Source organism: Amphibalanus amphitrite, unplaced genomic scaffold, assembly GCF_019059575.1.
Source record: "Amphibalanus amphitrite isolate SeventyFive unplaced genomic scaffold, NRLGWU_Aamphi_draft 000213F_arrow, whole genome shotgun sequence".
NCBI lineage: Eukaryota > Metazoa > Arthropoda > Thecostraca > Balanomorpha > Balanidae > Amphibalanus > Amphibalanus amphitrite.
The window spans coordinates 468,859-496,434 of record NW_024881708.1 but is presented as its reverse complement, the minus strand read 5'-3'; the positions used below and the strand labels follow the sequence as shown (position 1 = coordinate 496,434).

Here is a 27,576-nt window from a genome sequence, read left to right as displayed (position 1 = left end):
TTTTCTTACTTTAACATAGATTTATGACGTTATTTTTGCACGCAAATATGCAAAACCAGATATCATTCGAAAGCTTGTGGCATAGGAAAGGCGATGAAAGTTACCGCGAGTCGATTACTCAATTACATCGGACACGGTGGGCCAAAAACCGAATTTCGGGGCCAAAAATCGAAAATCGTCTCTGAAAACCGGAAAAGCATTTTCAGATCAAAACTAATGCCCATTTCGGTTATAATAGGACCCAATGAATAAGAAAAATTCGGTCGCTTTCCAGGAACAGAAATTTTTTCATTTTTTGTTGCATAGTGTTATAAGTCAATGGGGGAAAAATCAACTCCCTGTTTTTACCACTAAAACGGGTCGGAATGGCCCCATAAACCATACATGACCTCATATACGATCAACCTTCACTACCTTGAGGTCTGTTTTGCTGTTGGGCAGCTGTAAGGTCATGTGACGTCATCAAAGGTCACCAGCGGTTTTTTGACAATAACTCCGTACAGGAACAAGATACAGCCGCGCGGATGGTCTCATTGTGTTCAGCTCGTCAAGGCGCATCGAATGATATACATGATGACCTCAAGGTCACGTGACCTGAGGTCAACCTTTGACCTTGACCTTTCGAGGTCAACATATATATCATTCGATGCGGATTGACGAGAGGATCACGATGCTACCCTTAGTTTGTTCCTATATTGACTAGTTCGAAAGTTATTCGAGAAAAAACTCCCTATACCTAGCGCCGCCATTTTGACTTTTTTGACCCCTGTGACGTCATCTTTGACCTGACCTGAAAATGACCTTTGTAAAAATTGTAGACCTTGTCCGTGCGTATCCCTTGCCGTTTACCGCTTGTCGCTATCTTGCTTCGTTCTCGAGATCTCAGGGGGGGGGGCGGTCATCCGCCCCCCCCCCGTCGGTACGAAGTTGGCGCAGACCCCCGTCGGTGCGCGGGTTAAATTTGACATCACTGACCATGGGAGCCTTCTTGGCAACCCCAATTTCAAGAAAACTGAGAAACCAAGTATCGTAGCGAGACATTTCCCGCTCCACGCTCGGGGGGGGGGGCAGAATCAGCCCCATCCGGTCTATCAATAGCTTTTAAGAGCGTTAAGCCAGCGACGTCAAACTTCCACTACCTTATTATGAATCAATGCGACATACTCCCTGACAATTTGAGCGAAATCCGTCGTTTTTGTTGTTGTTGAGAATATGACGTGTAACCCGGCACCGCCTGGGCTATTTCCGTACCCACGACAGCCTGGGGGGGGGGGGGGGTCGGATCCGACCCCCCCCCCCCCTGTTATCTCGAGAACCAATGGTCGTATCGAGCCCCGCGAGGCGGCGTTCGAAAGGTCTCTACGAGACCTTCCCAAAACACTCTTAATATTTTAAGATTGAGGTCAACTTTCGGGTCAAGGTAAGGGTAAAGGTCAAATTCTGGGGTTTTGCATGATTAGGCTTACGGACAGGGGAATCGATAGCTGCTGCTCGAAACTCACCAAAAATGACCTCAAAGACCTAGTGAAGGTACCATGTGCGTATAGGGGTCATACTAAGTACGGGTCAAGGTCAGGTCAGGTCACGAAAGGTCACGGTTTTCACTTTCTGCTACATGGGCGTGGACACATGCTTTATGGCTTATTTTTCACGTCGAATCCGATGGTAATGGTTATATGTGACCCCAAGTCACTGTGCTGGTGATAAGTGTGCATTGAAAGCATAAAAAATCGTTTATACCATACATAACTAAACGAGGGCCAAGAAAAACTCAATTTTTCAACTTCTTATTTTTGACATAAAAATGCACTTTTCTAGACGAACTTTGTCCCAGGAATCTAGTGATGCCATTTGTTTTCACATGCAATGTTCAGAAGTGCCTCTAATTCACGAAAATGCTTATGACGTCACCATGCCCTATGCATGTTGGAGCTATTTTTTACAATTTGGGGGTCAAAAATCAAGATAGAAAGTTGAAATTTGGGACATCTAATGTTCTAATAGAGCTCCGTAACATATATTCCAGTTTTTTTTTTAAATTCTCAAAATTTTGGATTTTATTATCTATTTTCCAAAAAATATAGTTTTTTGAATTTTTAGGGGGTAAAAAACGCATTTTATGGAAAATCCGAGATCGCCATTTTAAAGAAATCGTTGAGCTGCGTCTATTTATGTTCTTAATTTGCAATTTGCTTTAAACCTTGATTTTTGGCGATTTTTTAAACATTTACCACTTTTTGACTAAAAACGCTATGTAGTTACATCACTAAAATCGATATACCTATCTCAAAACGTTTTGGACAAATTTTCTTAAAAATTACACAGAAGACGTCAAATTGATAGGGGAGAAGGTATGCCAAGTTTCAAGTTGATAGAGCAAGCGGTTCATGAGTTATTCAAGAAAAACGGAGGGAGGTCGGATCCGACCCCCCCCCCCCCCAGGCGGTCGCGGGTTAAGTGAGGTCATGCCACGCCATTTTTGCTTCAAAATTACAAAACTGCAAACGCCTCTAATATGTTCAGTTTTTGGAATCAAGACGTAAAAAGCATGGGCGTGGTTTTACTTTGTCTCTCAAGTGGCTATCTCAGTTTTTGAAAATTTTGGATTTTGACCCAAAATTTCTAAAACTGATTTGGGGAGGGGGAGAATAGTAGAAAATCCAAAGTTTGGGTTAACTTGACATGTCCTCAACCTGATGTCGACCTGAACTTCATTCTAATACAGTCCATCTTCATATCACTAATTGATTATGCCCTTTGAGTTCTATGAATAAATTGACCCATACAACAGGTGTCGCACATATCCTATTCTATTCTTCGTCCTTGGTGACCTGACTAGCCTTGACCTTGACCTTTGCATTCCATTGTATGCAATGCATCTTGTCTTGGTAGCCTAAGAACGTGTTTCGGACAATAAATATCAGTCCATTCTTCGTGAACTGCGCTCCACGGCCGATAATGCTTGCACCTTTACCCTTGACCTGACCTTGACCTGGCCTCTGACCTACTTCAATAATTTTTGTTTTGCTCCATAGATCCGCCTTGTTGGGATCTTTTGGGAGCCGTTTTCTTCGTCTTGCTGCGACCATCGGTTCGGATTTCGGAACTCGACAGGGGGGCAGAATATGCCCCCTTCCCCCAGGCAGGACGCGGGGATGCATTAGAAAGCGCTCGCAGATCACTTATTAGGATAGGTATAGGAGCCGTTATAACCCCGGGGTGGGTCAGTTGCCTTGTGACAGCTTGTCGGAAAAGTTTCAGCTATCAGGGTACATTCTGATTTCTGAAGTTAGACGGGCTAATCAGAGGCATAGCATAACTAAAAAGCTTTGAATCACTTATCCGATGCCAAATGCCGAAGAGTTGCAGCTCTATCCGTCGGATTTCGGAGCCAGCCAGGCTGATCAGGAGCAACATAACCTGGGCCCGGGCCACTCGAGGGCGCTCATCACTAGCATAAATAGCTTCGGCGGCCGGCAGCTCGGCTCACTAGTCACTACCGGCGGAGCACAGCGGTCGCCACGTGCCTGACGGAATCGGACGCTGCAGTCCAGAGGTCACCGAGGGTTGTCAGGTGAGGTCAGGTGGCCCGGGGCTACATCAACATCCGAGGAAGGTGAGCCGGATAGAGGCACTACAGCTGATCAATATAGTTGGTTTCAGGTGTGTTTTATGTGGATTGTCAGCTGTGAAGTAATCTTGAGTTTTTTTGTTTTTTTTTACTCCAGTAGATAGGCATCAGCCGGTAACATAAGACAGGCTTTGCATCATGTGTATTGCATTTTAGCTACTTAATTAAAACAAAATATCGACAGTTTCATAATATTTTCCACTACTTTCTACAGTGTTGCCTGAGTGAAAATCTCTCCGGGAGTTGCCATGGCACCGCCCGCGCCGACGGAGGAGACCCGGTCGTCCTCAAGGCCGCTGACTGAGGACGAGTTTATTCGACCTGACCTGCCCTCCAAGTGCACCTGGCAGCTGGGCGCCGACCCGGCCACCAACCCGCACCACAGAGAGTGCCCGTGAGTAATCACCTGAGTTTCCACTACAGCCGCTGTTCGGCTGAGATGCTGTGTAACTCATCTATATTACTATTTGGTATACGGTGTAAAGTCGCCTTCACAACAAGCAACGCATTCTAATTAGTGATGTCAATCACAGAAAATCGCGATACCGATACCGAACCAAATGCCGACCAAAACCATGAGAAAATGCCAAAAAGCAAACCAGCTTGGGAAGGTGAGAGAAATACCAACTTTTTACCAAATTCACTGGCTCTTTTGCATTAACCCTATTCCGGGCGGGGGGGGGGCCTTTAAGGCCCCCTTCAGGTTTTTCTTGTGCCATTGCCAAACGCCGCAAGACTGAAAGCTCATACTCGGTGACTTTTTCTAAACATTCATTGCGCACATTTTGACAAAAAAAGTTGCCGGGTCAGGTCAGGTCACCAGAGGCGGTTTGTTGACCCCACCTCAGAAAAGTTTGCAATCACGCCAGAGCTATAGAGTTTTTTGACTGTCAATTTCTTCTCTTCAGGTTTTAGTAAGGGTACCAGTATGTGCAATTTGTATATCTCAGAATTTTTATATCTGTGACCTGAGGTCAGGTCAGACTCGTGACCTTTACATTGCAAGCCTATGGGAAAATATTGAGACGCCTCCTGCTTCTGGTAAACGAGTCAAAACCACCCAATTCTTTCAGTATTATGGAAGATTATCTCATTGGTGATGATCCTGGTTGACTGCTTATTGACAGGGGCACCGGGAAAGGTCATCTGAGGTCATGTGACGTCATAAATCGTTTTCTGTCAATAAATCACGACATGATGGTGCTTAAGACTTGTAAATGGTACTTAACTGCTCGCCTGTTCAAGGCGCGTCGTTTGGTATGCAGCATGACCATACCCCACAACCTCATTGGTGAATGACCTGACCTTGACCTCAGGTCAAATTTCAAATTGACCTGTGAAGGTCACCGCATACTTATTTCGCATCGCCTCGACGAGAGCAACAAAAATGTATTTATTTTATGTCTCTATGTTTCTTAGTTTTAAAGTTATATAAGTAACTAATTCCAAAACATTTTATCGTTGATGACCTCTCGTGACCTCAACATTGATCTGACCTGAAAATGTTTTATGTAAAAGTTGTAGATCTTTTAACGACCTATCAAACGCCGTTTGCCGTTAGTCGCTCCGATGTGTAGTTTTTTAGATCTGCAGGGGGGGGAGCCGAAAAGGCCCCCTCCGCCCAGAATCGAACCTTTCACAGCCTGCCCGGAATAGGGTTAATTAGGATTCATACTACTGACAAAATACCGAAAACACTAGGACCGAAACACCAAATACCAAGTTGGTATCGGTTTGGTATCGGTATACCAAAAAATTGGTATCCGATTGACGTCTTTAATTCTAATCTTGTTCCTTTTATTCCATCTACAGCCGCTGTTCCCCTAAGATGCTATAAAATTTATTTAATATTGGGTACGAAGTAACGTCACCTACATACCTAATAAGCAAGCAATCGAATTTTTTTTGAGTGGCAAGTAACAACTCGTCAACTTTGAAGTGCACAAAACTCTGGCCGTGTCCGTAGTCATTACTTATTTAGCATGTAGATCCTCCTCAACGGCAATCGTACCACACCAGGCAAGCCTTTGTGGCGTCCATTCCACATACCGGTACCGACGCTTAGCAGCCAAAGGTGTTAACGTTCCGGCCGTTCATCGGATTGGCCAATGATTCGGAGAGCGCATTACGAAGCAAAGTGATCACGAAACGTTGCCGTTTTTGATCTATGGATATCAACTGATCGGTGGTAACGGGATGGCCCGATTGTGACATATCAGGACGGGGGAGTTTTATCGGCCCCCCTTCGGATCTATGGAAGGTTTTTAAAAATGTCTATGAAAATATCTGTAAAAGTTGACATTGGGATGATGCCGATAGCTCAGTGCTCAATGCTAAATGTTTTCCCTTTCACTGTAAATCGCAGGATTAAAATCATTGCGGCATATTCATCGCTTGTCGTTCAATGAATAGGCACTTCACTTCCCCTAACATAAATATTATATACCTACCAGTTTAATTGATAGGACCAATTCACCTTGTAGTCAACAGCCTGTCGCCAAAAGAATGCATCGGTATCAATGGGTCATTTCTAAAAACGGAAAACCTACTAAAGAGAGCCAGCAATGCCAAGTGATTGTCAAACGCTAAACAAGTGTTAACCCGCGCGGGGCTGGGGTCTCCAGCCGAACGCGCGGGGCTGGGGGGGGGGTAAATTTTACCCCCCCTGTTATCTCCCGAACTAATGGTCCGATTTGGAAAATTCAAACGCCAATCGAAAGATCTCATCACGAACAACTAAAAACATGTACTTAATTTTAAGTTTGAGGTCAAGGTCAAGGTCAGGTCAAGGGTACAAATTGCAAGTTCCTACAGTATCGGCCTTGCACCGTAGTTGCCGAAGAATGGAGTCATGGACTGAGACTGATCGCCCAAAACGTGTTCTTAGGCTACCAAGACAATATTCGTTGCATAAAATATCATTCAGAGGTCAAGGTCAAGGTCAGGTCAGGTCAGGTCAGGTCACCAAAAACAAAATATAGAAAAGGGCATGTGCGACACATGTTTTATGGGTCATTTTACTCATAGAATTCAATAGGCACACTCAATAAGTGATATGGACCACCTCTGGATGAATTTCAGGCCGAGGTCAGGTCAAGGTCAGGTCAAGTGAGGTCAAATTTTGAAGTTGGTTGTTAAGGCCTAAAAAGGTGTCTATCTGATGCAGTTTTTCACGGCGAATCGAATGGTGCTATTTTTGTTTCCGTACGAGGTCTAGAACTTCCAAAAAAGTCATTTTTCAAAAATTTTGTGTGTCGTGACGTCATACAATTTTGAATAACTCCCACATTTTTGAACCGATTCTTCTAAAACTTGGTATGTAGGTGCACATAGACCACTTCTCTGACATATATTCCGGTTTTTTCGATACACTCAAAATTTTGGATTTTATAGTTATTTTCCCAAAAAAGTCAGTTTTTTGAAAAAATTTGGGCCAAAATCCAAAATTTTCCAAAAACCGAGATAGCCATTTGATAGACAAAGTAGAATTACGTATATCCTTTTTTGTTACGTCTCGATTCCTTTTAAAATGAAGATGTTAGCGCCGTTTGAACTTTTGCCGTTTTTGAGGCGAAAATGGCGAACATGACGTCACTAAAACGTCAATTTCTCAAAAATTTTCCGACGAATTTCGCTCAAATTTTCAGGGAACGTGTCAAATTGATGTAAGATAAGGTACTGAAAGTTTGGCGGCGCTGCGCGCCGCCGTTTTTGAGATATTGCAAATATTCGCGAGGGGGGGTAAAATTTACCCCCCCCCCAGCCCCGCGCGGGTTAACCTATTCCCAACCGTCAAGCATACCTTGCATATGCAAGAACATCATGACTGGCAAAATCCTTCATATGAAAGTATACTATGTATCCCTAAAAGTGAACGGTTCACTGAAAATGGTGCGGAAACGCCGTCTCAAACTCTCGCGATCTGACGAAATGCCACAAACATTGACAAACATTTGGACCTTTGTATATCACCATGCACCACCATGTCACTGCTCATCGAGCGATGGCGCAATGGTGTCGACAGTCTGGCAGCGGTGTTTATGCAAGTGGTTAATTGAAACAGACTAGGATTTACACATGGAACGATGATGCAACTGGGTATCCTAACGCACATACATTTATACCAAATGTACATTTATCCGGAATACGGACCAGGCAGATTTTTTTTTTTCAGAGCTGGCCACGAATGAATCGGGTACCTACCGCTAGCCGGGTGAAATGGGTACCTACGGGTGGAATTAGGTACGAGGGAAATAATAGTTTCGAATATATTCGCTATCTCTTGAAGAGAGGATAAAGTATTTTAATAATAAATATGAATAAAACAAATAACAAATAACATACATAGCTAATGAAAAAATCCCCGTCCGGCCCAAACTAAGAACAATGCTCATCGTCATAAGGTAAGCTCTGATGCTGCTTTATCAGAAAGCGCAGTCCTGAGCTCGGTGTAAGATTATAGCATGTGTCCGCGACCGCTTCCACAGCCGGGAGCGACTCAACCTCTCACCCGACATTCTGCACGAGATCGGACGCACTCCGCTGGTCAGGCTCAACAAGATCCCCCAGTCACTGGGACTCAAGTGCGAAATGTGTGAGTACAGAGATCCGGATATCACGGACGTTATACCAATCAGAGGATGTTGCCAGGACATAGCTTCGTTTTAGCTTCCGTCTTCGTCTATTGAGACAAACGACCTTGGTTTCGAATCGACCGCGATTTCAATGTTCAACAAACATTTTCAAAGTAGATTGTGCAAAACCTTTTTCATAAACATAAAAAGCATGATTTATGCACATTGCACACCAGTGCACCGGTGTAAACCTAACATCACTTTGCCCATTTTGTGAGGTGACTTCAACATACAATGTCACAGCGAGCAATAAATGGGCAACAAATAATAATAGAGGATGCCTCTGATAATAGCAAAAATAATAAGTCAAGGTAAGGTCGACAGCAATAATAGCCAGCTTTTCATCTGAACAAATGCACCACTTGTGATTTTCAGACGTGAAGTGCGAGTATTTCAACGCCGGCGGCAGCGTCAAGGACCGCATCGCCTTGCGCATGGTGGAAGAGGCCGAGAAGGACGGCAGGCTCAAGCCGGGAGGCACGCTGATCGAGCCCACCTCCGGAAACACAGGCAAGAGCTAGAAAGAAGGTGCCGTTCAATGTCTAATCTTGCAATGTCCGTCAAATAAATGCGGGCCGATCAGAAGAATTTGCTAATTGCTCCCTTACAGGTCAAGCAATTGTTTATTCCAACTCTGTTGGAATCCTGTCACCATGACCAGTGGCACACCCTTCATACATATTCGCATACGAGAAACCCAAATAGGCGGAGGGAACGTGCTCGACGAGCTTGATGTAGAGGTCTTAAAGCATGAAAATATAAAAATGTGTTGCGATATTTTAGACTTGAAGTTGTGTAGGTACTGCGGTGAGCACCCGCTCCCTCAGCGTAAAGTATCTGTGCCCATGCGACTGTTCCAACAGGCATCGGCATAGCTCTGGTGGCGGCCGTCAAGGGCTACCGCACCATCATCGTGATGCCGGAGAAGATGTCCAACGAGAAGGTGGCCGTGCTGCGCGCCCTGGGAGCGGAAATTGTCCGCACGCCGACGTCCGCCCACTGGGACTCGCCAGAGAGCCACATCTCCGTGGCACAGCGACTCAAGGTTCGGTCACCTGGACGTTGTCCGAGGCAGAGTCGTTGACCTCATGCATGGCGGCTTTTTGATTGCATTATACGCTTACTTTCGCAAGTTGAGGAACAAAAACCTGGCGGGGTACGGCGAAGCAACAGCTTAAATGATAACAAACTACTTCATCAACGTCCTACTCGCTTTCCTGCTTGCATACACCCAATTCAACGCGGAGTTTCGCTGAAACAGTTACTCAAGTAAAAGGTAAACGTTTGACACTGATGACAACGATAAAGCCACTGTCAGTAAACTTACTGGTCCCATTCTGACATTTTACAGAAAGAGATTCCCGGCGCTGTAATTCTGGACCAGTACCGAAACAAGGATAACCCGCTGGCGCACTACGACACGACGGCGGCGGAGATCCTGGAGCAGTGCGGGGGACAGGTGGACATGGCCGTCGGAGGTGAGCGGACAATCCGATGGTGGGGAAGCTTGAGGTTGTGTAACTGTGTCACAGAACGGCTGGGGAATGGAGAGATTCACAACAATGTTTAAAACGTAGGAAGTCGCTTGCCGTTCGCCGGGCCACCCTGGTAGTGGTAAACGCAACACGGTAGCACAGGACGAGCACTAGTAGTCCGATAAGACACTTATAGGCAGTGGGCAGTCCGATTTTGAGTAAGAAATGTAAGGTAGCGTCGCCTTCCAGCGTTGCCTTCACAGGCACTGTGAAATCCGTGTCTCTGCCACAGGTACTGGCACCGGTGGGACTATCACCGGCCTGGGGCGCCGATTCAAGGAGGTCAACCCGAAGTGTGTGATCGTGGGCGTCGACCCGCACGGTTCCGTGCTCGGCCACGACAAGGAGGAGGATGTCGAGGGCGTGTTCTTCGAGGTCGAGGGGATCGGCTACGACTTCTACCCGACCGTACTTGGTGAGAAGCGACTGGAGAATGACTCTGGTCAGCCAGCTGTCATTCGTCTGCAAGACGTGAGTCATCGAGATCTGCAAGGATGATTATTGAACAATTTGGTGAATTCAGGCAATAACTATAAGGCATGAAAATTACGAAATTGCAACCAACTGCGACTGTTCCCGCAATAGGCACAGTCACCTTTCATGCCGATTGATACCTTCATCTTATGAATTGTTTTCATTGCCCGCAGACCGTAAAATCGTGGACAAATGGGTCAAGACCAGAGACAAGCCATCATTCCTGATGGCGCGCCGCCTCATCCGGGAGGAGGGGCTGCTGTGCGGCGGCAGCAGCGGGACCGCGGTCTGGGCGGCCTGCGAGGTAAGCGGTACCTGCTGTGGAAATTGGATTCACCGTTCTCTTACTGGATTCTTTGTTTACATGATCATAAACAGCCGTGCAAGTATCTTTGCGAAGCCAGTGGATCACATCTTTGGTAGCACAACGAAGATCTCTTTTAACGTCAGTCACTGAACCATGGGGATGTCGATGTGATGGAACAGAGGATCTCGACTCGAAGATCGAAAAAAGGCCTTACCAATCTTTTTTTCTTTTTTCAGGCGGCCCGTGATTTGCCGGAGGGCTCTCGCGTGGTGGTCGTCCTTCCGGACAGCGTCAGGAACTACATGACCAAGTTCCTCGACGACGAGTGGATGAAAGACCACCAATTCCTGGACGTCGGCGAAGCAAAACACGGCACCTGGTACGCATTTTTTCGTTACGATGTGACTACCGCGCTGCTCTACTGTCGTCCCACAAAGTGGCTTAGAATACCACTTACGCGGCAGCCCCGTCGGCGTCATGTGTGAACATTTCTTCTTCGACATGCAGGTGGGGCCAGCTACGCGTGTCAGCACTGAAGGTGACCACACCCATGACGGTGCTGCCGGAGGTCACTGTCCAGGACGCCGTCGATATCATGAAGACTGAGAGATTCGACCAGTTACCCGTCATCAACGACGCAGGGTGAGGAATCTGACGGTGACATCCAAACAGAGGCATCCTCTTGTATCTTGTTCGAATTGCAGGGTGCGGTATTTGTCTTGTCGGTGGGACCGAAGTACTGGGAGTAACGTGTCTCATTTAGGCGTTTAAAATAACAACAACGTCATAATACGAATAAATAATTTGGAAGATGCAGCGAGTGAGAAAATAGACTTCAAAGGTGATGAGAATCAAATGTTTCAGACTCTCATGCTTTAGGTTTAGAAGACTGGAGGTTTTAGTAACGTTCGCGCTATCGTGTGTTGCAGAAAAGTGCTGGGCATGGTGTCACTGGGCATGCTAGTGGCGAAGCTCGCGCACCACAGGGTCGAGCCGACCACCCCAGTCGGAGAGGTAACACCCAACCGCCGAGCCGTGCACTGTCAAACGTCAGGCCATAGTCGCTGTATTTACCGACGGGGACGTAGCAATGGGCACTAGCGTACCCCGGTCCCGTCTATATGAAGTGGACCATGGCCAACGAACGGCGTCCTACCACAATAGCTTATTGAAGCTAAATGCCTTAGATGTAGGAATTGTAGGCATGGCTGGGGATTATCTTTACCAAGAGCAACATTTGTCTAAAGTTTATTTACAGCAAAGCTCGTCAAATGCCTCGTAATTGCACAACAGTCGTGACTGCTCTCTAGTCTGTGTCTACAAAGCTACTTTTTAAGTGACATCGGCGCATTTTCTCACGATGACTACGCCTCCCTGTCGCGTTGCTTTTACAGGTGCTCTACGGGCAGTTTAACAAGGTCAATCTGGACCACTCTCTGGGCACGCTGTCACAATATCTGGAGAAGGACCACTTTGCACTCGTCGTCCAGGAGCAGAAAGTTTGTAAGTGGCATATGGTGGCTGCAGTAGAGAATAAATTTATTATTCAGTTTCATGTTACATCACTAGTTTTTGTTGAATGCTTCGGACTTGTTATACTTAAACATTTGAGATAAAACTATTCTGGTTCATCGTCTGCAAGCAATAAGAAATTCCTTTTAAAATATAGCTGAATCACATTTACAAGTTACAACTCAAGTATCCCTGACCGTACAGAGCTTCGCAAATCACTAACCTGATCGCTGTTTCAGTCAAGGATAAGGAGCACACGGACACCAAGGAAGTCATTGTTGGTCTGGTCACCCAGCTGGACCTCCTTTCCTACATCATGGAGTACGAGCAGAAGCACAAGACGGACACAGAAGGACCCGGCGCCAGCGCACAGTGAACGACGAAAGAGCACCTCTTTTGCCTTGGGGGGGGGGGGGGGGGGGGGCGTAATTGAAGAGGGTAACGCCAATAGAATCGTGTGCGCAGCATCCGACTTCTGGGGCCAGGGGTCTCAAAGTCGTGACAGCGGGGGACGGAGGCATGACTGAGTGGCGTGTGAACTACCGTTATCAGCCTGGTAGCCGTTATCAGCCTCGTTAGCCGTTAATCGTAAGAATTTGCAAGTGCGACGCGTATATAAGGCTTGTATTGCTGGGGTTACAGCCAGCCCTTCCAGAACTCAGCAATCATTCACGGCGCTGTTATGAAGCTTATTTCTTTGTGCAATATATGCTATACTTTGTGCATCTTGCCCAATTGCAAACATGCTAGTTATCATAAACAAAAGTGAAATGACGCGTATCACATATATTTGGTTAGAAAACAGAAAACAACTGTAAGACACACGCAGTTCAAATGAACGACAGCAAGCTTGCAAAAATATCACTTCGTTACGTGTTCACCAGCGCTCAATCCGAGCCATGGCCAGCACCAGCGGTCAGTTATGACAATGAGTCAAACGTGAGGCACCATCGTCGACAGGCGTAACGAGGACAACGCTACGTCTGTTACACGACTTCCACCACACGCTCCGTTTCTCCCAGCCCCGAGTCTTGAGTTCCTCCGAAGGTCAGACCCCCGGCGACTGCTGGGCCGCCGCCGGACTCCGCAGAGCCTGCAGCGCGTCGGCACAGGCTCTGACGAGTCCCACCAGTTGGAGGGAGCTCTCCACGGAGGAGGCCGACTCCAGCTGGCCGGCCGCCCAGGACAGTTTGGCCCGCACCGCCGCCGCCGCCGCCGACAGCGCCCCCTCGTCCTCTGCGTCGGCAGGGGGCGCGGAGCTGGCGCCGGCCGCGGCGGCCGCCGATGAGACGGTAGCTGGTGCGGACGGGGGCGCGGAGGGCGGTGCGGAAGGGGGTGCGGACACTGGCGGGGGTGCGGGTGCCGCGCGGTACTCCCCAGCGGCGGTCGGGGACGCGGCCGTGCGCCGTCGGACTGCTCCAGGAGAGGCGAACTGCGACTCGGCCACCTGGCGACGAGCCGCCTCCGCGCTGGACGCTGCCGGGAGCGGGTCAGGAGGTTACAAAGTGACGCGTAACGTAACAGAACAGCACGTCACCTGGACATACCAACCTCCAAACTAATGTCACTGTAACAGACTAGAATTGCTGGATGTTCTATATCACATTTATTGTTGCTGGAGGCGTTGGTCGGGCTAGGGGAGCACTTCTGGACCTACCGAATACAAGCAGCTCGGAACCACAACACCTCTGGCTGCCCTACTCACCCGGGTTATCCTTCTCTGTGTCGGTATCCACCTCCACACAGGCCACACAATAGAGCTCGTCCTGCTTGTCGCGAAGGTAGATCGTCTGTGAATTCAGCGCTGAAGTTGATGTAGAGCACAATCGGGCTGGACATTCTATAACCAGCATTTAGTAGGGCCCTTTTTCACGATATGCCGCTGTCCGATGCTACCAGCCACCAGGCATTGGCACTCGGTTTCCAGGGAAATGTAAGCAGATTACCAATTTTTGCTTATGTTTCCATAGAAACCGAGCGCCAATACCAGGTAGCGTCACGTAACGTCATGTGCTGAAAAAGGGCCTAGGCATTTGATAACTTCAACTTCAAATAATAAACTACCCTCGACTTCATGCAACATAGCTCAGCAAACATGGCAACCAGGGCTACCTGGGCCCTGTTTCACCGGTGATAGCAGCACGCTGCTATCACGTTTCGCGAGCTGACGTCATGTCATGACGCCATACTGTTGACGTGATGGGCAGTTCCGGCGCACAATTGCCGCGACCTTGGCCGCAGCATTAAGTGACGTATGAGCCTAAAAGTAAGAGTTTACGCAGTCATGATAGTATATTTATTTTTAATATATATTTTTTTAATATAATGTATTTAAAAGAAGTTGGGTTTAAAGGGACCCTCCCACCTTAACATTAGTTTTGAGTTGAGATAGCCAAATTGGTGGCCATGGCCTGAAAATACCGGTTTGGGCATTCACAACATCGAAAAATGCTTTAATTCGGAGATATGGAATTTCAAACTTGCAGTTTTCGGATTCTAAGGGGCTAATGCATTGGTATGCCCCCTTAGAATTTGTGACGTCAGCGGAGATCTAACGATTTTTAAATCTTTTACTAAAACGTTTGGCAGCACGCGGTGGTATATGCTGCTTTGCGCGCAACAAATGCCGCACTTTCAAATAAAGTCGCTAGGAACAGCGGAGATCCCAAAAAGTAAACAAAAGTTAAAGTCTAATATCTTGAAAACCGGTGAATATTTTTCGATGAAATTTGGTAGATATTCATTTTTGCTCTTTCTGAACCGAGCGACATCACTTTCATGCCAATTCATTAACTTTTTTGAAGGTGGGAGGGTCCCTTTAAGGAAAATTTGGACGTTAACTTCGAACATTTAGTTGATGACGTATAACAATATTGCGGCAATCGTGCGCCAGAATTGCCCCTTACGTCAGCAGTATGACGTCATCACATTACGTCAGCTCGCGCAATTTGATAGCAGCGTGCTGCTATCACCGGTGAAACAGGGCCCTGGCCAGCCTGAGGAGCTTTCGAGAGATATTTACCACTGTACAGCACACTGGTCTCTGTGACATTGACATTGGTCTCTGTGGCCTCATAACATCTATGACATTGGAAAACAATCGCAGTCTTGTTTGGATTCATACTGACAAGTAGTAGAATAAAGCTAATTCCTCAATTAAATTAAAATATTTACAGACCAAAACGCGTTTCGAATAAATCGTCTTCAGTTGGCCTGTATGTTGGTAAACGTGTCTTGGTCTGTGAATACTTAAATATAACTGAGGGATTAACTTTATACTACTAATCACAGAGTCGTTCTACTCACGGTGCATTTTGGGCATGTCTCGTTGAGCATCTTGTATCCTTTCAGCAAGTATGATCCCATGAGGTTAGATATCTTGTCAGCCCTCTCGCGTTTGGCCTGAATAACCTTCATTTCTGCCTCAGTGGGAGGTGTCCACTCCATATCATCATCCATGGTTATGGTGTACTCCTGACTCAGCCCCTGGCAACAGCACAATTTCTCATTAAAATCTTATCTAAAGCACAGGGGTGGGATTTGAAATGATTTCTGGAACATACAATGCATGACCTTATCAATGTATCCATCACAAAACAACAGATAGCTACAAAAAGTTAGCAAGTTCTAGACTAGGTTCATATCATAGGTTTGAGCAAGATCTGTGGTTGGCTGGCCCCTGACATCCTCAGTTTTGTCACCTACATTTTTGGTTGGCTTTGGTAAAGGGCACAACATCTTCACTCCCCTGTTCAACCCACTTGCAAGGTCTTCACAACCTTGGCTCGGATGGGAAGGAAAAACTGTTGCACGCAAAGACTATTGACTGACAAAAAATATGTTTTGCATTGAATTGGGGAAGGTTCAACAAGGACCAAGGATAGTGTTCACACTATGGATAATATAAAAACTAATGAATGTGGCAGCAGATGCATATGCATTACCATACTAATGTAAGGAGTTAGGTACCAATGGTAGGTAGGTAACATATAGTAACTTTTCTAAAAAAGGAAGGCATCTTTCTACAATATTTATCAAATAAATCAACAAAAGAAGCAGAATAGAGGACATGTGGTAGAAATATACATGCATCACTTTCTGAAAATCATTAGTAGTGCTCTTATAGTTTTCTAGTTACCTATATATAAAGCAGTCCTCCATGTCAACTAGTTAGTAGATAGGAAGTGCACCTCATAGCTTGATGGCAGTGAGTTTGTGGCTGGGGTCGGGGAGCTTATGTTGTTGGACCTGGGTTTCTAGATTCACTGTTCAGCCAGCTGGCAACTCGAAAGAGGGCTAGGCAAAGTACTTTGAAATCGAACATAAAGAGCATGGTCCTGAGAACAATGTAATTTAACAGGACCAAACATTACCTAACTATGTCCAACTTTACCATAGGCTCCCTTTTTAACCATTTTTTTCACTGGAACATGAAATTTCATACTGTATTTCAATATGTGTGGCTACTGGCTATACCTAAACCTTCAAGAAAATGCCTTAATCTGTTTGAAACTGTAAGACACATTACCTTAACTTTCATTAAGATTTCATCACCAGTGAACCAGGTGTGGGCAAGGTTGGGTGGTCAATCTGCTACATCATTTGCAGGCCTAAATAAACAAATTGCATAAATATGAAATTTAAATGTAAAAATGCAAAGAATATAAAGCAAAAACTCATGCTGGGATTGCCTTCAAGATATTATTAACCATGGATAAGCATGTGATGTTTTGTCAGGGTGTGAATTAAAATAATTAGCTATAAAAACTGTGTAACAGTTTCCTAAACTAAGTGACTAGGTTTTTTAGTGTTCATGAGACAGTTATTTAATTTATATTTTTTGCTTTTATAATGCAAAATTATATATTTGTCTTGCTTTATCATACTATTAAATACTAACCAAGGCCAGTGTAAATACATTCTCGAGACTGAGCCCGTTACTGGATTTTTGAATGACGTCGAAGGATGAGTGCGGAAATCAATTATCATTAGGTAACAGTAAGGAATGAGGCGTGGAAAATTTATCACTGGCCAAGTTTGGTATGTATTTTACTGTATGCTAATGGTAAATTATTTTTCTTTAAGCAAAGTCATTTTCAAGTCAAGGCAATTTTTTACGAGGCCATCCCAAAATGTTGACAGTGCAAACTGAGGGGTGTTCACGGGCACCGCACACTGCTGTCAGCTGTGTGTGCGGTGCGTCCAGCAGGCGTGAGGGTAAGGGATGGGTAGGCGGCTCTGACGTCACAGCTGCGTGCGGTGGACGGACCGCTGTGGCCAGTCCCGACCAACCGGCCACAACGGTCGCTGTGTGCGGTGACGGAAGGCTAACGTAGGGACGCAGTGGGCGGAGCTTGGAGGCTGTGTGCGGTCCGACCGCACACATGACAGGGCCCGTGAACAGCCCTCTGGTGTAACATTTCAATTTTTGATCGTGGTTACTTTATTTACAAAACACATCTGCGGCTAATATACCTATTTGAATAGTCCAGACATACAGATAAGTATGTAACTCACCTGAATACTCTTCAGAGACCCCGCTCACGACGAGCAACCAGCACATAGATGTAAAACGACCCGAAACCAAACACGCGCCAAACACAACACAAGTGACAGGCCACAGCACATTGGTGCTGCATGTGGATATTGTGTTCGATAGCGTCCTTAGCGCTATACGCTTGCTAACGTTTAGCTTGCGTTTAGTGAAGGATATCACGGTGTTCGCTTTTTTAAGCAGCTGATTGCCTAGCAACACCCACTGAAAACTGTTTTACTAAGCAACATTAGAACAGAAGCAATAGAGTGTGCTTTAAAGGATCGTCTTTTCTGTGCCGTATTTGTATTCAAAATATAAAGGGAATACGTTTCTAATTTTTATTTTATAGTTTTTATTAGCGCAGAACATTCAATCTGTACCTACTGTTTTAATAATAGACATGAAATAAGTGTATGAATCACAACGGGTATTGCTATTGATATATGCCAAAAATAAGCCGAAGCAGTAAAATGTCGGCTTTGTGCTTAGCTCACTGCTCGCCTACCGACAGCTTCTGCTCCCGAACAATAGATGTCGCCCTAATCATCCGCCTGTGTGATGCTATGCCGCAATGCTCCGTCAGCTGCTTCTGCTCCCGAACAATAGATGTCACCCTAATTGTCCGCCTGTGCGATGCTGCGCCGCAATGCTCCGTCAGTTTATCGAGCGTTTCGTTTGGACACGATGAACGGCACGTTATTATAGGTAATCTCATGGGCGACAAAAACGGAATAGAATGGATATCAAAGGGAAAATTTAACGTACCGATTAAGAAGCCATTCACCACTTTCTCAGTTGTGTTTTATTTACCTCGGTGTGGGTTTCAATTATCCCTTTCACCTTCGCCCGATGTGGGGGAGTGGCATTTTTGGTCACACCTGCTATACTATACCTATAGTTTTATTTTGCGTGTGTAAAGAAAACCGAGACGCGCAGCGCCGCAAAACTTGGAATTGCTTATGGAATTTGTGATAGTCTTACTTTTGGTAAACTCCAGTGTCCTTTAGGGATGACCTGATGAACGATGACCTATATAATTCTGAAATATCTAATAGCGAGCTGTTTATTGCTTTTTACCGCGTCTTTTTAGATCTCTCACTTCCCCAGATATGCTGGTATGGCCATGCCCCCCCCCCACACACACACCATGTAACATTGTCAGATACTGTAGGCCATATGTCAGAGGTTGTATGTGTGACGACCGACGACCGAGGCGACCCCTACTCTGAGTCGTCGACTGCGCCGAGAGAGAGAGAGAGAGAGAGAGAGAGAGAGAGAGAGAGAGAGAGAGAGAGAGAGAGAGAGAGAGAGAGAGAGAGAGAGAGAGAGAGAGAGAGAGAGAGAGAGTGGTTCACAGTCAGAGAGAGTGGTTCACAGTCAGAGAGAGTCGTTCACATTGAGTTCAAGAAATACAAAGGTGGCCGAACAGAACTCTTTATCAAGAAGAAAACACGGCGAACAGTTAATTTGTTACACACCATGGCGAAGTTAGCTGAGAGACCCAGCTGGGCGCGGGTTAAGCCTGGCTAGTGGTTAGCATGTGAAGACATACGAAGAGGCTATGCATGTTAAATTATTAGGATTTGATATTGTAAAAGGTAGAAATTCTCGATCTCCGCTAAAAGGACAAGATACGATGTGCCACCTGCTGCATCCAAAGGACGCGCAATTCCTCGCTCACTCCAAAAACACTGATTCGGGCTGTACGTTTGGTGATTGCCATCATTCGACGTAAGTGGCTCCTAAAGACGATGCTCTCGTCTGGTAGGGTGATCGCTTCCTCTACTGGTTGACCTGTCCACCTAGACGGGCTCAGCCCCGGCGGCGCACCAGGATGGCCGTCCAGACAAATTTGTCTGGGCGGCCTCTATAAGTTCTATCGTCCTTCCGACTCTGCAATGGTCTCATTAGACCGAAACGGCTTAAACCAACGAAACCAGCAGGCACAGACAAGCAAGCGAAAGGAAAGGCGATAGTTTCTGGCTCCTGCTTGAGACCAATTTGAGCAACTAAAAATAACTATCATTCTTATGACATTGTAAGGGAAAAGGCATCTGGCTGGTGTAGCCAGTAGAAACACTGTAACATACAGATATCTCTTGTATTTCGCCTTTCTTTCTTTCTTTTGTTGGTTAGGTGCTTCGGTCTTTAGACCATTTCGCACCGGTGTGTTAACGAAGTCGAATTAAATAAACTGAATGAAGAAACTAGTGAACCTACAGACGATGAAGAAGATCTGTTTTAAGGAGAAAAGAGAAGAGAAGTTGTAGTAATGCAGGATGATCATCACCAAGAATGATGGGTAGATTCATTTGTATATCATGTGCCCGGCAGTAGTCATTTATTGGTTTACGATGTGTATGATATTTACGACAATGTACTATAATGTGTTCGATTGTAAGAGGAGATCTACAAGAAGGACAAGTAGGCCATGGCTGTCGATTGAATATGTGAGAATGAGTTAAGTAAGTATGTCCGAGTCGTAGTCTTGCCAAAACCTTTTCTTCTCTCCTGGATTTTCGACTTGATGATGACCAATGTTGTATATACGGTTTAATACGATGAAGGTGTGTGCCAATACCATCGGTGTCCCAACTGTTTTGCCAGAAGTGGTAACAATGTTGTTTTATGGAGGCTCGAATATTGCTGGAGGTATAAGGGATCGCGGTGATGTCTTGAATCGCTAGGGCTTGCTTGGCGTATTGGTCTGCTTTTTCGTTGCCATATATGCCGCTGTGCCCAGGTATCCACAAAAACTGTATTTTAACTCCGTTGTCGATAAGTTGTTGGTGCAAAGTAAGTATGTTTAAACAAATATGTTGCGTGGTATCAGGTTGCAAAAGGCCTAAAACTGCTGATTTGGAATCGGAACATATGCATGCCATTTGAATGTGGTGATGGCGAATAAGTTTGAGAGCGAGGAAAATTGCGTGTAGCTCAGCAGAGTAGACAGAAATATCATTTTGTACCCTTACAAGTGTTTGTGGATATTCTGGAGCGAATATACCGATGCCGACCGTGTTGTTTTGTTTTGAGGCATCTGTGTAAACAAAATGGAAAAGAGCATTGGACGCCTGAAAACTAAGAAAAGCTTGCTTCACTTCGCCGTGAGAGAGAGAATCCTTACGAGCCGTAAACAAAAAGGACACCGAAAGTGGATGAGCCGTCCAAGGCGATACTGCACAATGCGGTAGTGGTGGGACACTGGGTAACTCATATCCTAAATCAGTTTGATATTTTCTTGTTCGTGAGGCCAATGTAAGCCCAGTCCGTCTCTCGCATCGACCGAGGTAACTGAAATGCAGCCGAGGAAGAACGGATATAGCTGTGTGAGCTGCGTGTGACGGATATTGTTTAATTTTTGAGTAGTATCGTAGAGATAAATCCATTCGCCTAATGTGCAGAGGAATAATGTTAGCCTCTACTTGAAGAGATGATATCGGTGATGTTTTCATGGCTCCTAGAGCTAACCTCAAAAAATTGTTTTGGACGGCTTCTAACTTAATCAAACTGGATTTACAGCCCCCTGCGTACATGACTGATCCATATTCAATAACAGGTAAAACAATGCTTTTATATAATCTTAGTAGTACCGAGCGATCTGCCCCTGCTGGGGTACTGGTGAGGCATCGGAACAGATTTAACCTTTTCTTGCATTTTGTTTGAATGTGTTTGACATGATGTGCCATGGACAATCTAGGGTCCAAGACGACTCCTAGAAACTTGAAGGTTTTCATGAGTGGAATAGGCGTCCCTTTCAACTTTGGGAGAGACGATGGCCGTATTGTATTGTGTTTGGAGAAAACCATGAATGCAGATTTTTCTGGAGAAAATTCCAAACCATACAACTCCGACCATCTTTCTATTTTATTAAGTGCTAATTGTAAACGATGAATGCCGATGTCATATTCAGGTGTGGTACACCAAATGGCGCTGTCGTCTGCGAAGAGAGAAAATGATATATCAGGAGGAATGTCTTCAAATAAGTCGTCAATCATAATGTTGAAAAGAATTGGGGATAAGCAACTACCTTGTGGAAGTCCATTGTGTGTTTCATATGTGTTTGAAAAAACAGAACGGAGCCTGACGCGAAAACGCCTGGTCCCCGAGAGAAAATTGTACAAATAAAAAGCTAAGTGTCCTTTTATGCCAAGCTGGCCTAATTTATAAACCAAAGCCGGCCTGTACACCATATCGAAAGCGTTTTTGATGTCTAGGAAAATTGCTGAAGTATGTTCTTTCTTTTTATATCCTTTTCGTATATCACTTTCCAAACGGATCAATTGGTCGATTGGAGAATGATGTTTTCGAAATCCGCATTGGAATTTCGAAAGCAATTCTTGCTGTTCGAGGTGAAACGATAATCGTTTGGAGACCATCCTTTCCAAAAGCTTGCCTATGCAGCTTGTCATGGCTATTGGACGATAACTATTCGCATTATGCCTAGCTTTGCCAGGTTTTAATAAAGTTACAACAATGCTTTCTTTCCAGTTCTCTGGGAAGACGTGATTGCGGAAAAGATCATTGAACGTCTGAAGAATGAAAAGTTTCGAGTTCTCCGAAAGATGGCGGAAGAAGGAATAATGAAGTTTGTCAGGCCCCACGGAAGTATTTCCGGCGGAACCGATGGCCTCATTTAATTCCTGTGCTGTGAAGGGAACATTGTAGTATTCGTTGTTATCTGAGATAAAAGTATCTGGGTCAGGCAAAAATCGTTGACGAGCCCTACCTATAAACTGTGGGTGGTAGCGTTCATTTGAGCTCGTGAAAGCAACTTGTTGAGCTAAACAGTTCACGACATCATTTGGTTCACTAATGGTGTTGGCTATTCCCGGAAGCCTAAGCACCGGGAAAGTTGCAGCTGTGCGTTTTCCGGATAAACGACGAACTAAATCCCAAATCTTGCATAAAGGCGTCGAAGAAGTAAATGAAGACAAAAATCGGGTCCAGGAGTCGCGCTTGGCTGCCCGGATAGTTCGCTGAGCGTTTGCGCGCTCCCTATTTCTGTTAATTAAGGCTTGTTCTGTGCGAAGTCTAAGGTAAGTACGGAAAGCTCTTTTCCTTTTTGCTATAGCCAATCGAACAGCGGGTGTCCACCACGGTACAGCATTTCCTTTTTTGCATGGCTTGGTTTCAGGAATGCACTCTTTTGCGGCTGATATTAATGTTTCAGTGATGTATGAAATACCGTCTTCAGGATTTGCAAAGCGCTCGTGGTGTTCAAATTCACACAACTCTGTGAATTTAACCCAATCAGCTTTGCCAAGATTCCAGCGGGGGATGAAAGAGCAGATACCCGGGACTGGAAAACCAAAACGAAGAAAAATCGGGTAATGATCGCTATCGTGTATATCACTATCAACAGTCCAGTGGAACCAAGGGGCAATGCAAGAAGAAGAAATAGATAAGTCGATGGCTGACTCTGTATTATGTGATAAATTAAAGTGCGTCGGTTGATTGCAGTTGAGTGTTACTAATCTATTCATATCAAGAAAATCTTCAAGAACTCTTCCTCTGGGTTTCAAGGATTGTGTGTCCAACCAAGCCGGACTGTGGGCATTGAAATCGCCGAGAAGAAGAAATGGGTTTTGAAATTGGTCCGTGAGATTGTTAAGCTGTCTAAGAAGGTTTGTATTATCAAAATCGGGAGGAATATAAATGCTGCAAACATCGATGTTCCTGCCGTTGACATACATGGTACACGCAACGGCCTGTAAATCTGTCTGTATATCAAGCTCACAATGTGTATAATCGTTGTTTACGTATAATGCGACACCACCATGGCGGCGCTGTCCGTACAGCTCATCATGTCTGTATAATGTGTAGTTTGATAAATTGAAATTGTACTGATCGGTCGGTAAAAACCAAGTTTCCTGTAGCGCAATAAGTATAGGAGTAAGTACGGAGAAAAAGTTTTTTAATTCGGCCCACTTGGAAAGTAGGCCTCGGCAGTTCCATTGGAGCATGGTGTAACTATTCATGATTGGTGACGAGATGTGTTACCACGGCTGGGCGAGGCCCAGCTCAGCGCGCGGTTACGCCCCATCGCCACCCGAGTCGGTGGACGTGACTGGCGATCCTTGGATTGTCCATCACCTGTGAGGGGAGCTGAGGGTTTGGGGCGGGAGCCACTCGAATTCTGGACCCTCATCCAGCCAGTGAAGCGGCTTGCACCGACAGGCTTCGGCTTCGGAGCGATCTCTGGAGAGACAGCCGGCAGGGATTCGAGAGAAGACGGCATCTGTTCATCTGCATCAGTGTTCTCAGATGTCTGGGTCGTGCTGGTGGAGGCGGTCGGTTTGGGAGCCGTAGACTCAGGAGTCACAGGCGAGAGGCACTTCAGAGGAGGGAGCTCTGGGATGGCATCGGTCTGTGTACCGCTGGAGACGGTCTGGGTCTGCGTGGCCTGAGCGTACGATTTGGCTGGCTGTTTGGAGATTTTTTCTTCGACTGCGCGGCGTGCTTGAGGGTATGAGACACCCGTGGTTGCTTTCACAGTGCAGATTTCTTTTTCCTTTTTCCACACTGGGCACTGGTTGGAGTTTGTAGTGTGGTCGGTGGCATCACAACTGAGGCATTTAACCGGAGCGGAGCAAGGAGAGCCATCATGCGGAGCAGCACCACACCGGTGGCACCGTGCGGTCTGCTTGCAGAATTTTGAGCCATGTCCGAAACGTTGGCAGTTGAAGCAGCGGAGAGGGTTGGGAACAAAGACGCGAACCTCGTAGCGAATGTGGCCGGCGAGCAGAGTGTCTGGAAGCTTTGTCGTGTTGAAGGTGATCACCAGCAGACTGGTGTCACGCCTCTGACCGTCTCGGAAGGTAGTGAGGCGGCGGACATGACCGACCCCCTCAGAACGAAGTCCGCTGAGGATTTCCTCTTCGGACATGTAACGCATCTCCGGAGCAAAGATCGTACCCTTCGTGGTGTTGCGTGCGTGGTGGAGAGAGACAGTTACATCTTTTTCGCAGAAGCGGGTGCATTTGAGCAAAGCCTTGGTCTGAGCGCGAGTTTCCGTCTTTACGATAAGTGTACCGTTCGCTGGAGTTTCGATATCCAGGAGACCGGTGCCACAGATCATCCCTAGATACTTAGTGGGCCAGAACACATTCACCTTTCGGAAAGAAACATTTTCATCAACAGGCTTGATCACCAAAAAAGATCCAGACGACTCGAGATACGGCTCAGGCTTGTCCATAGACGGGCCAGCGGTGGTCAGGTTCGGGCGCGGGTCGGTACCGGGAGCGGAGGCCAGGGTCGAGCGAGGGTCAGTGCCGGGGGCGGTGGTCAAGGACGAGCGAAGGTCAGAGCCAGGGTGAGCGGTCAGAGGCGGGGCAGGGTCAGCAGCCGGGAGTTGGGAGTCCATCACGTGATCAGGAGAGTCGGCCAAGGAGGAGTCAGAGTCGGAGTCCGGAGGATCAGGGCGGCGTCTTTTCCCCGACATGGGGAAAAGCGAAGGGAACGAAAACGAGAAGAAACCTAATTAATGGAACCAAGAGAAACGAAACTATCACCACCAAACGCTCAAAACCAGAAAGAGCGTATCAAAAGAGCGGAATCAAATGCCAATCTCAGCGTGCGCGTGGAAAATCGTCCATTTGTATTTCGCCACAAAATCGAGACATATATAGTTTTACATACGAACTTAGTTGTCTAGTATTGCACACATGTTGGCGAGAACATCGAATGTAATAAACGAATACATATGGTTTTTAATATACACATAGCCAATACAGTTGTCCAAACAATACAGCAGTTTAAGCGAACGGAACGTTAAAAGGGGGGCGCACAACTTAATCGAAGGCTTTAGCAATTTAGAGACTGGTAAAAGCGACACCTATTAACAAAACTGTAACTCGCGGTTCACAGCATCTAGCGGCGACCGGCAGAAGTACATGGGCCTAGCGGTGACCGGCAGCAGTACATGGCTACATCACTCCCCCGCCCTAGTTAAACACCATAAAAAGATGTTTGGCGGCGAAGACGCGACGAACGACGGAGAGGGGGCGGCGAAGCAGGCGGCGGGCCCGGCGGCACGCGGCGAGACGGGCTAGAGCCGCCGGGGGCTCCCGAGCGGCTGGGTGCAGTAGGCGGGCGGTCCACCGAGCTGTCTGGCGCCGTAGGAGGCGTGTCGATCACCAGGACGTCCGGCGCAGGAGGCGGCGTTGCGGCAGGCGCGTGGTCCGTGAAGGCCGGTTTACACCGAGCCAGGGTGACGGTGTCGCGTCGCCCGAGACGGTCGATGGTGACGGTGTGCTGGTCGCGGGATAGGACACGATAAGGACCGTCATAGACGTATTGGAAAGGAGAGCGATGCGAATCGCGTCGGATGAAGACGTGGGAGCAGGTTTGCATGTCTTGAGAGATGAAGATTTGGCGGGAGCCAGGACGAGGAGGAGTTGGACGGAGCTCCGACATGGTGGCACGGAGACGAGAGGCTAGGGAAGCCGGATCAGAAGAAGTGTCCGACGACATGGGGGAGAGGAAGTCACCAGGAAGTCGGAGACTGCAACCATAGACTAGGTCTGCAGCGGTGCATCCGAGATCCTCCTTGAGGGCCGTGCGCACTCCGAGTAGCACCAGAGGAAGTCGGTCCGACCAGGAGACGGCGTCGTCATCGGTCCGCAGAGCTGACTTCAGTTGGCGGTGGAAGCGCTCTACCATCCCGTTTGCTTCTGGGTGGTAGGCGCAGGTCCGGATCCGAGAGGTGCCGAGAAGCTTGGAGATTTCTGTCCAGAGGCGGGACTCGAACTGGGATCCTCTGTCGGTGGTGATGAGTTCGGGTACTCCGAAGCGGGCGATCCAGCCGCTGACGAGATGCCGAGCCACCGTGACGGCGTCCATGGTGGGCAGAGGAATTGCCTCGGGCCATCGGGTGAAGCGGTCGACGACAGTCAGGAGATAGGAGTTGCCATGGGACGGAGGAAGTGGTCCGACAAGGTCGATGTGGATGTGCAGGAAGCGAGAGTCAGGTGGCTGGAAGCTGCCCATGGGTGGCTTCGTGTGGCGCTGGATCTTGGCACGCTGGCAGTGCTGGCAGCTCCGGACGAAGGCACGGATGTCCGCGTTGATGTGGGGCCAGATGAACCTCGATGAGATGAGATGACGCGTAGCGTTGATGCCAGGATGAGACAAGTCGTGGAAGCTCTTGATGATGGAAGGGCGGAGTCTGGCTGGGACTACAGGTCTAGGTGTGGCCGTTGAGGTGTCGCACCAGAGACGTAGATGCGGATGATCAGGGACTGGGAAGTCACGGATGATCAGAGATGAGGATTGTTGCAGCTTCGGCAGGTCAGGATCGTTGGCTTGGTGTAAGGCGATGTCGGCCAAGCTCAGAAGGCCGGGTGAAGGTGTAGCTGCGGCAGAAGCTGGCGCAGACACTGAGCTGATCCGTGAGATGGCGTCAGCTACCGGGTTGAGGTGTCCAGGAACATGTCCGATCTTGCTGGTGTGCTGCAGAATCAGGTCCATGTGACGTTGTTCACGGAGAGAATGGTTGGCGTTGCTGTTGGCCTTGAGAGCAAAGACGAGCGGCTTGTGGTCCGTGAGGATCTCGAAGTCGCGTCCTTCCAGATAGGGCAGGAAATGTCGCACGGCGAGGTACATGGCGAGCAATTCTCGTCCAAAGGTGCTGTAGCGGCGTTGGGTGGGCGTGCACTTGCGCGAGAAGAAGGCGAGAGGCTGAAGAGAACCACCAACTCGCTGGTGGAGCACGGCGCCGGCTGCCGTGCTGCTGGCGTCAGTGCTGAGGCTCAGAGCTGCATCTTTGACGGGATGAGCGAGCTGGGTGACGTCAGCGAGGGCGGCTTTGGCTGCAGAGAAGGCGGCGTCTGCCTCTGAGGTCCACGTGACTGAAGCAGCTCGGTCGTCTGAGGCAGTCAGGCCGTGGAGAGGTGCCAGAAGAGCAGCAGCGTGTGGGATGAAGCGGTGGTAGAAGTTGATCATCC

General features: G+C 47.2%; 2 protein-coding genes across 5 annotated transcripts; one reads left to right on the top strand and one right to left on the bottom strand.

Annotated features, from left to right (window-relative positions):
• The first annotated feature begins 3,450 nt into the window (after positions 1 to 3,450).
• On the top strand, positions 3,451 to 12,818 carry LOC122385290 (cystathionine beta-synthase-like protein). The gene is made up of 13 exons (XM_043373435.1): positions 3,451 to 3,574; positions 3,846 to 4,025; positions 8,119 to 8,225; positions 8,641 to 8,775; positions 9,129 to 9,310; positions 9,617 to 9,743; positions 10,033 to 10,215; positions 10,448 to 10,578; positions 10,818 to 10,960; positions 11,089 to 11,223; positions 11,511 to 11,595; positions 11,976 to 12,084; positions 12,333 to 12,818. Exons 2-13 carry the CDS (start codon positions 3,880 to 3,882, stop codon positions 12,467 to 12,469), a joined length of 1,620 nt encoding a protein of 539 aa, XP_043229370.1. The 5' UTR covers positions 3,451 to 3,574; positions 3,846 to 3,879; the 3' UTR covers positions 12,470 to 12,818.
• Positions 12,819 to 12,864: 46 nt separating this feature from the next.
• LOC122385291 (protein ZNRD2-like) lies at positions 12,865 to 17,698 on the bottom strand. 4 transcript variants are annotated; one of them, XM_043373438.1, is made up of 4 exons: positions 17,611 to 17,698; positions 15,400 to 15,579; positions 13,799 to 13,883; positions 12,865 to 13,569 (listed from the first exon to the last, which is right to left on the bottom strand). In XM_043373438.1, the coding sequence occupies exons 2-4, from the start codon at positions 15,550 to 15,552 to the stop codon at positions 13,142 to 13,144; spliced, it is 666 nt and encodes a 221-aa protein (XP_043229373.1). In that variant the 5' UTR covers positions 15,553 to 15,579; positions 17,611 to 17,698; the 3' UTR covers positions 12,865 to 13,141. The 4 variants fall into 4 exon arrangements, with proteins under 4 accessions (XP_043229373.1, XP_043229375.1, XP_043229372.1 ...); XM_043373440.1 differs by lacking the exon at positions 17,611 to 17,698 and adding an exon at positions 16,994 to 17,154 and having other exon boundaries at positions 13,799 to 13,897; XM_043373437.1 differs by lacking the exon at positions 17,611 to 17,698 and adding an exon at positions 16,994 to 17,152.
• Between the last annotated feature and the right edge of the window lie 9,878 nt (positions 17,699 to 27,576).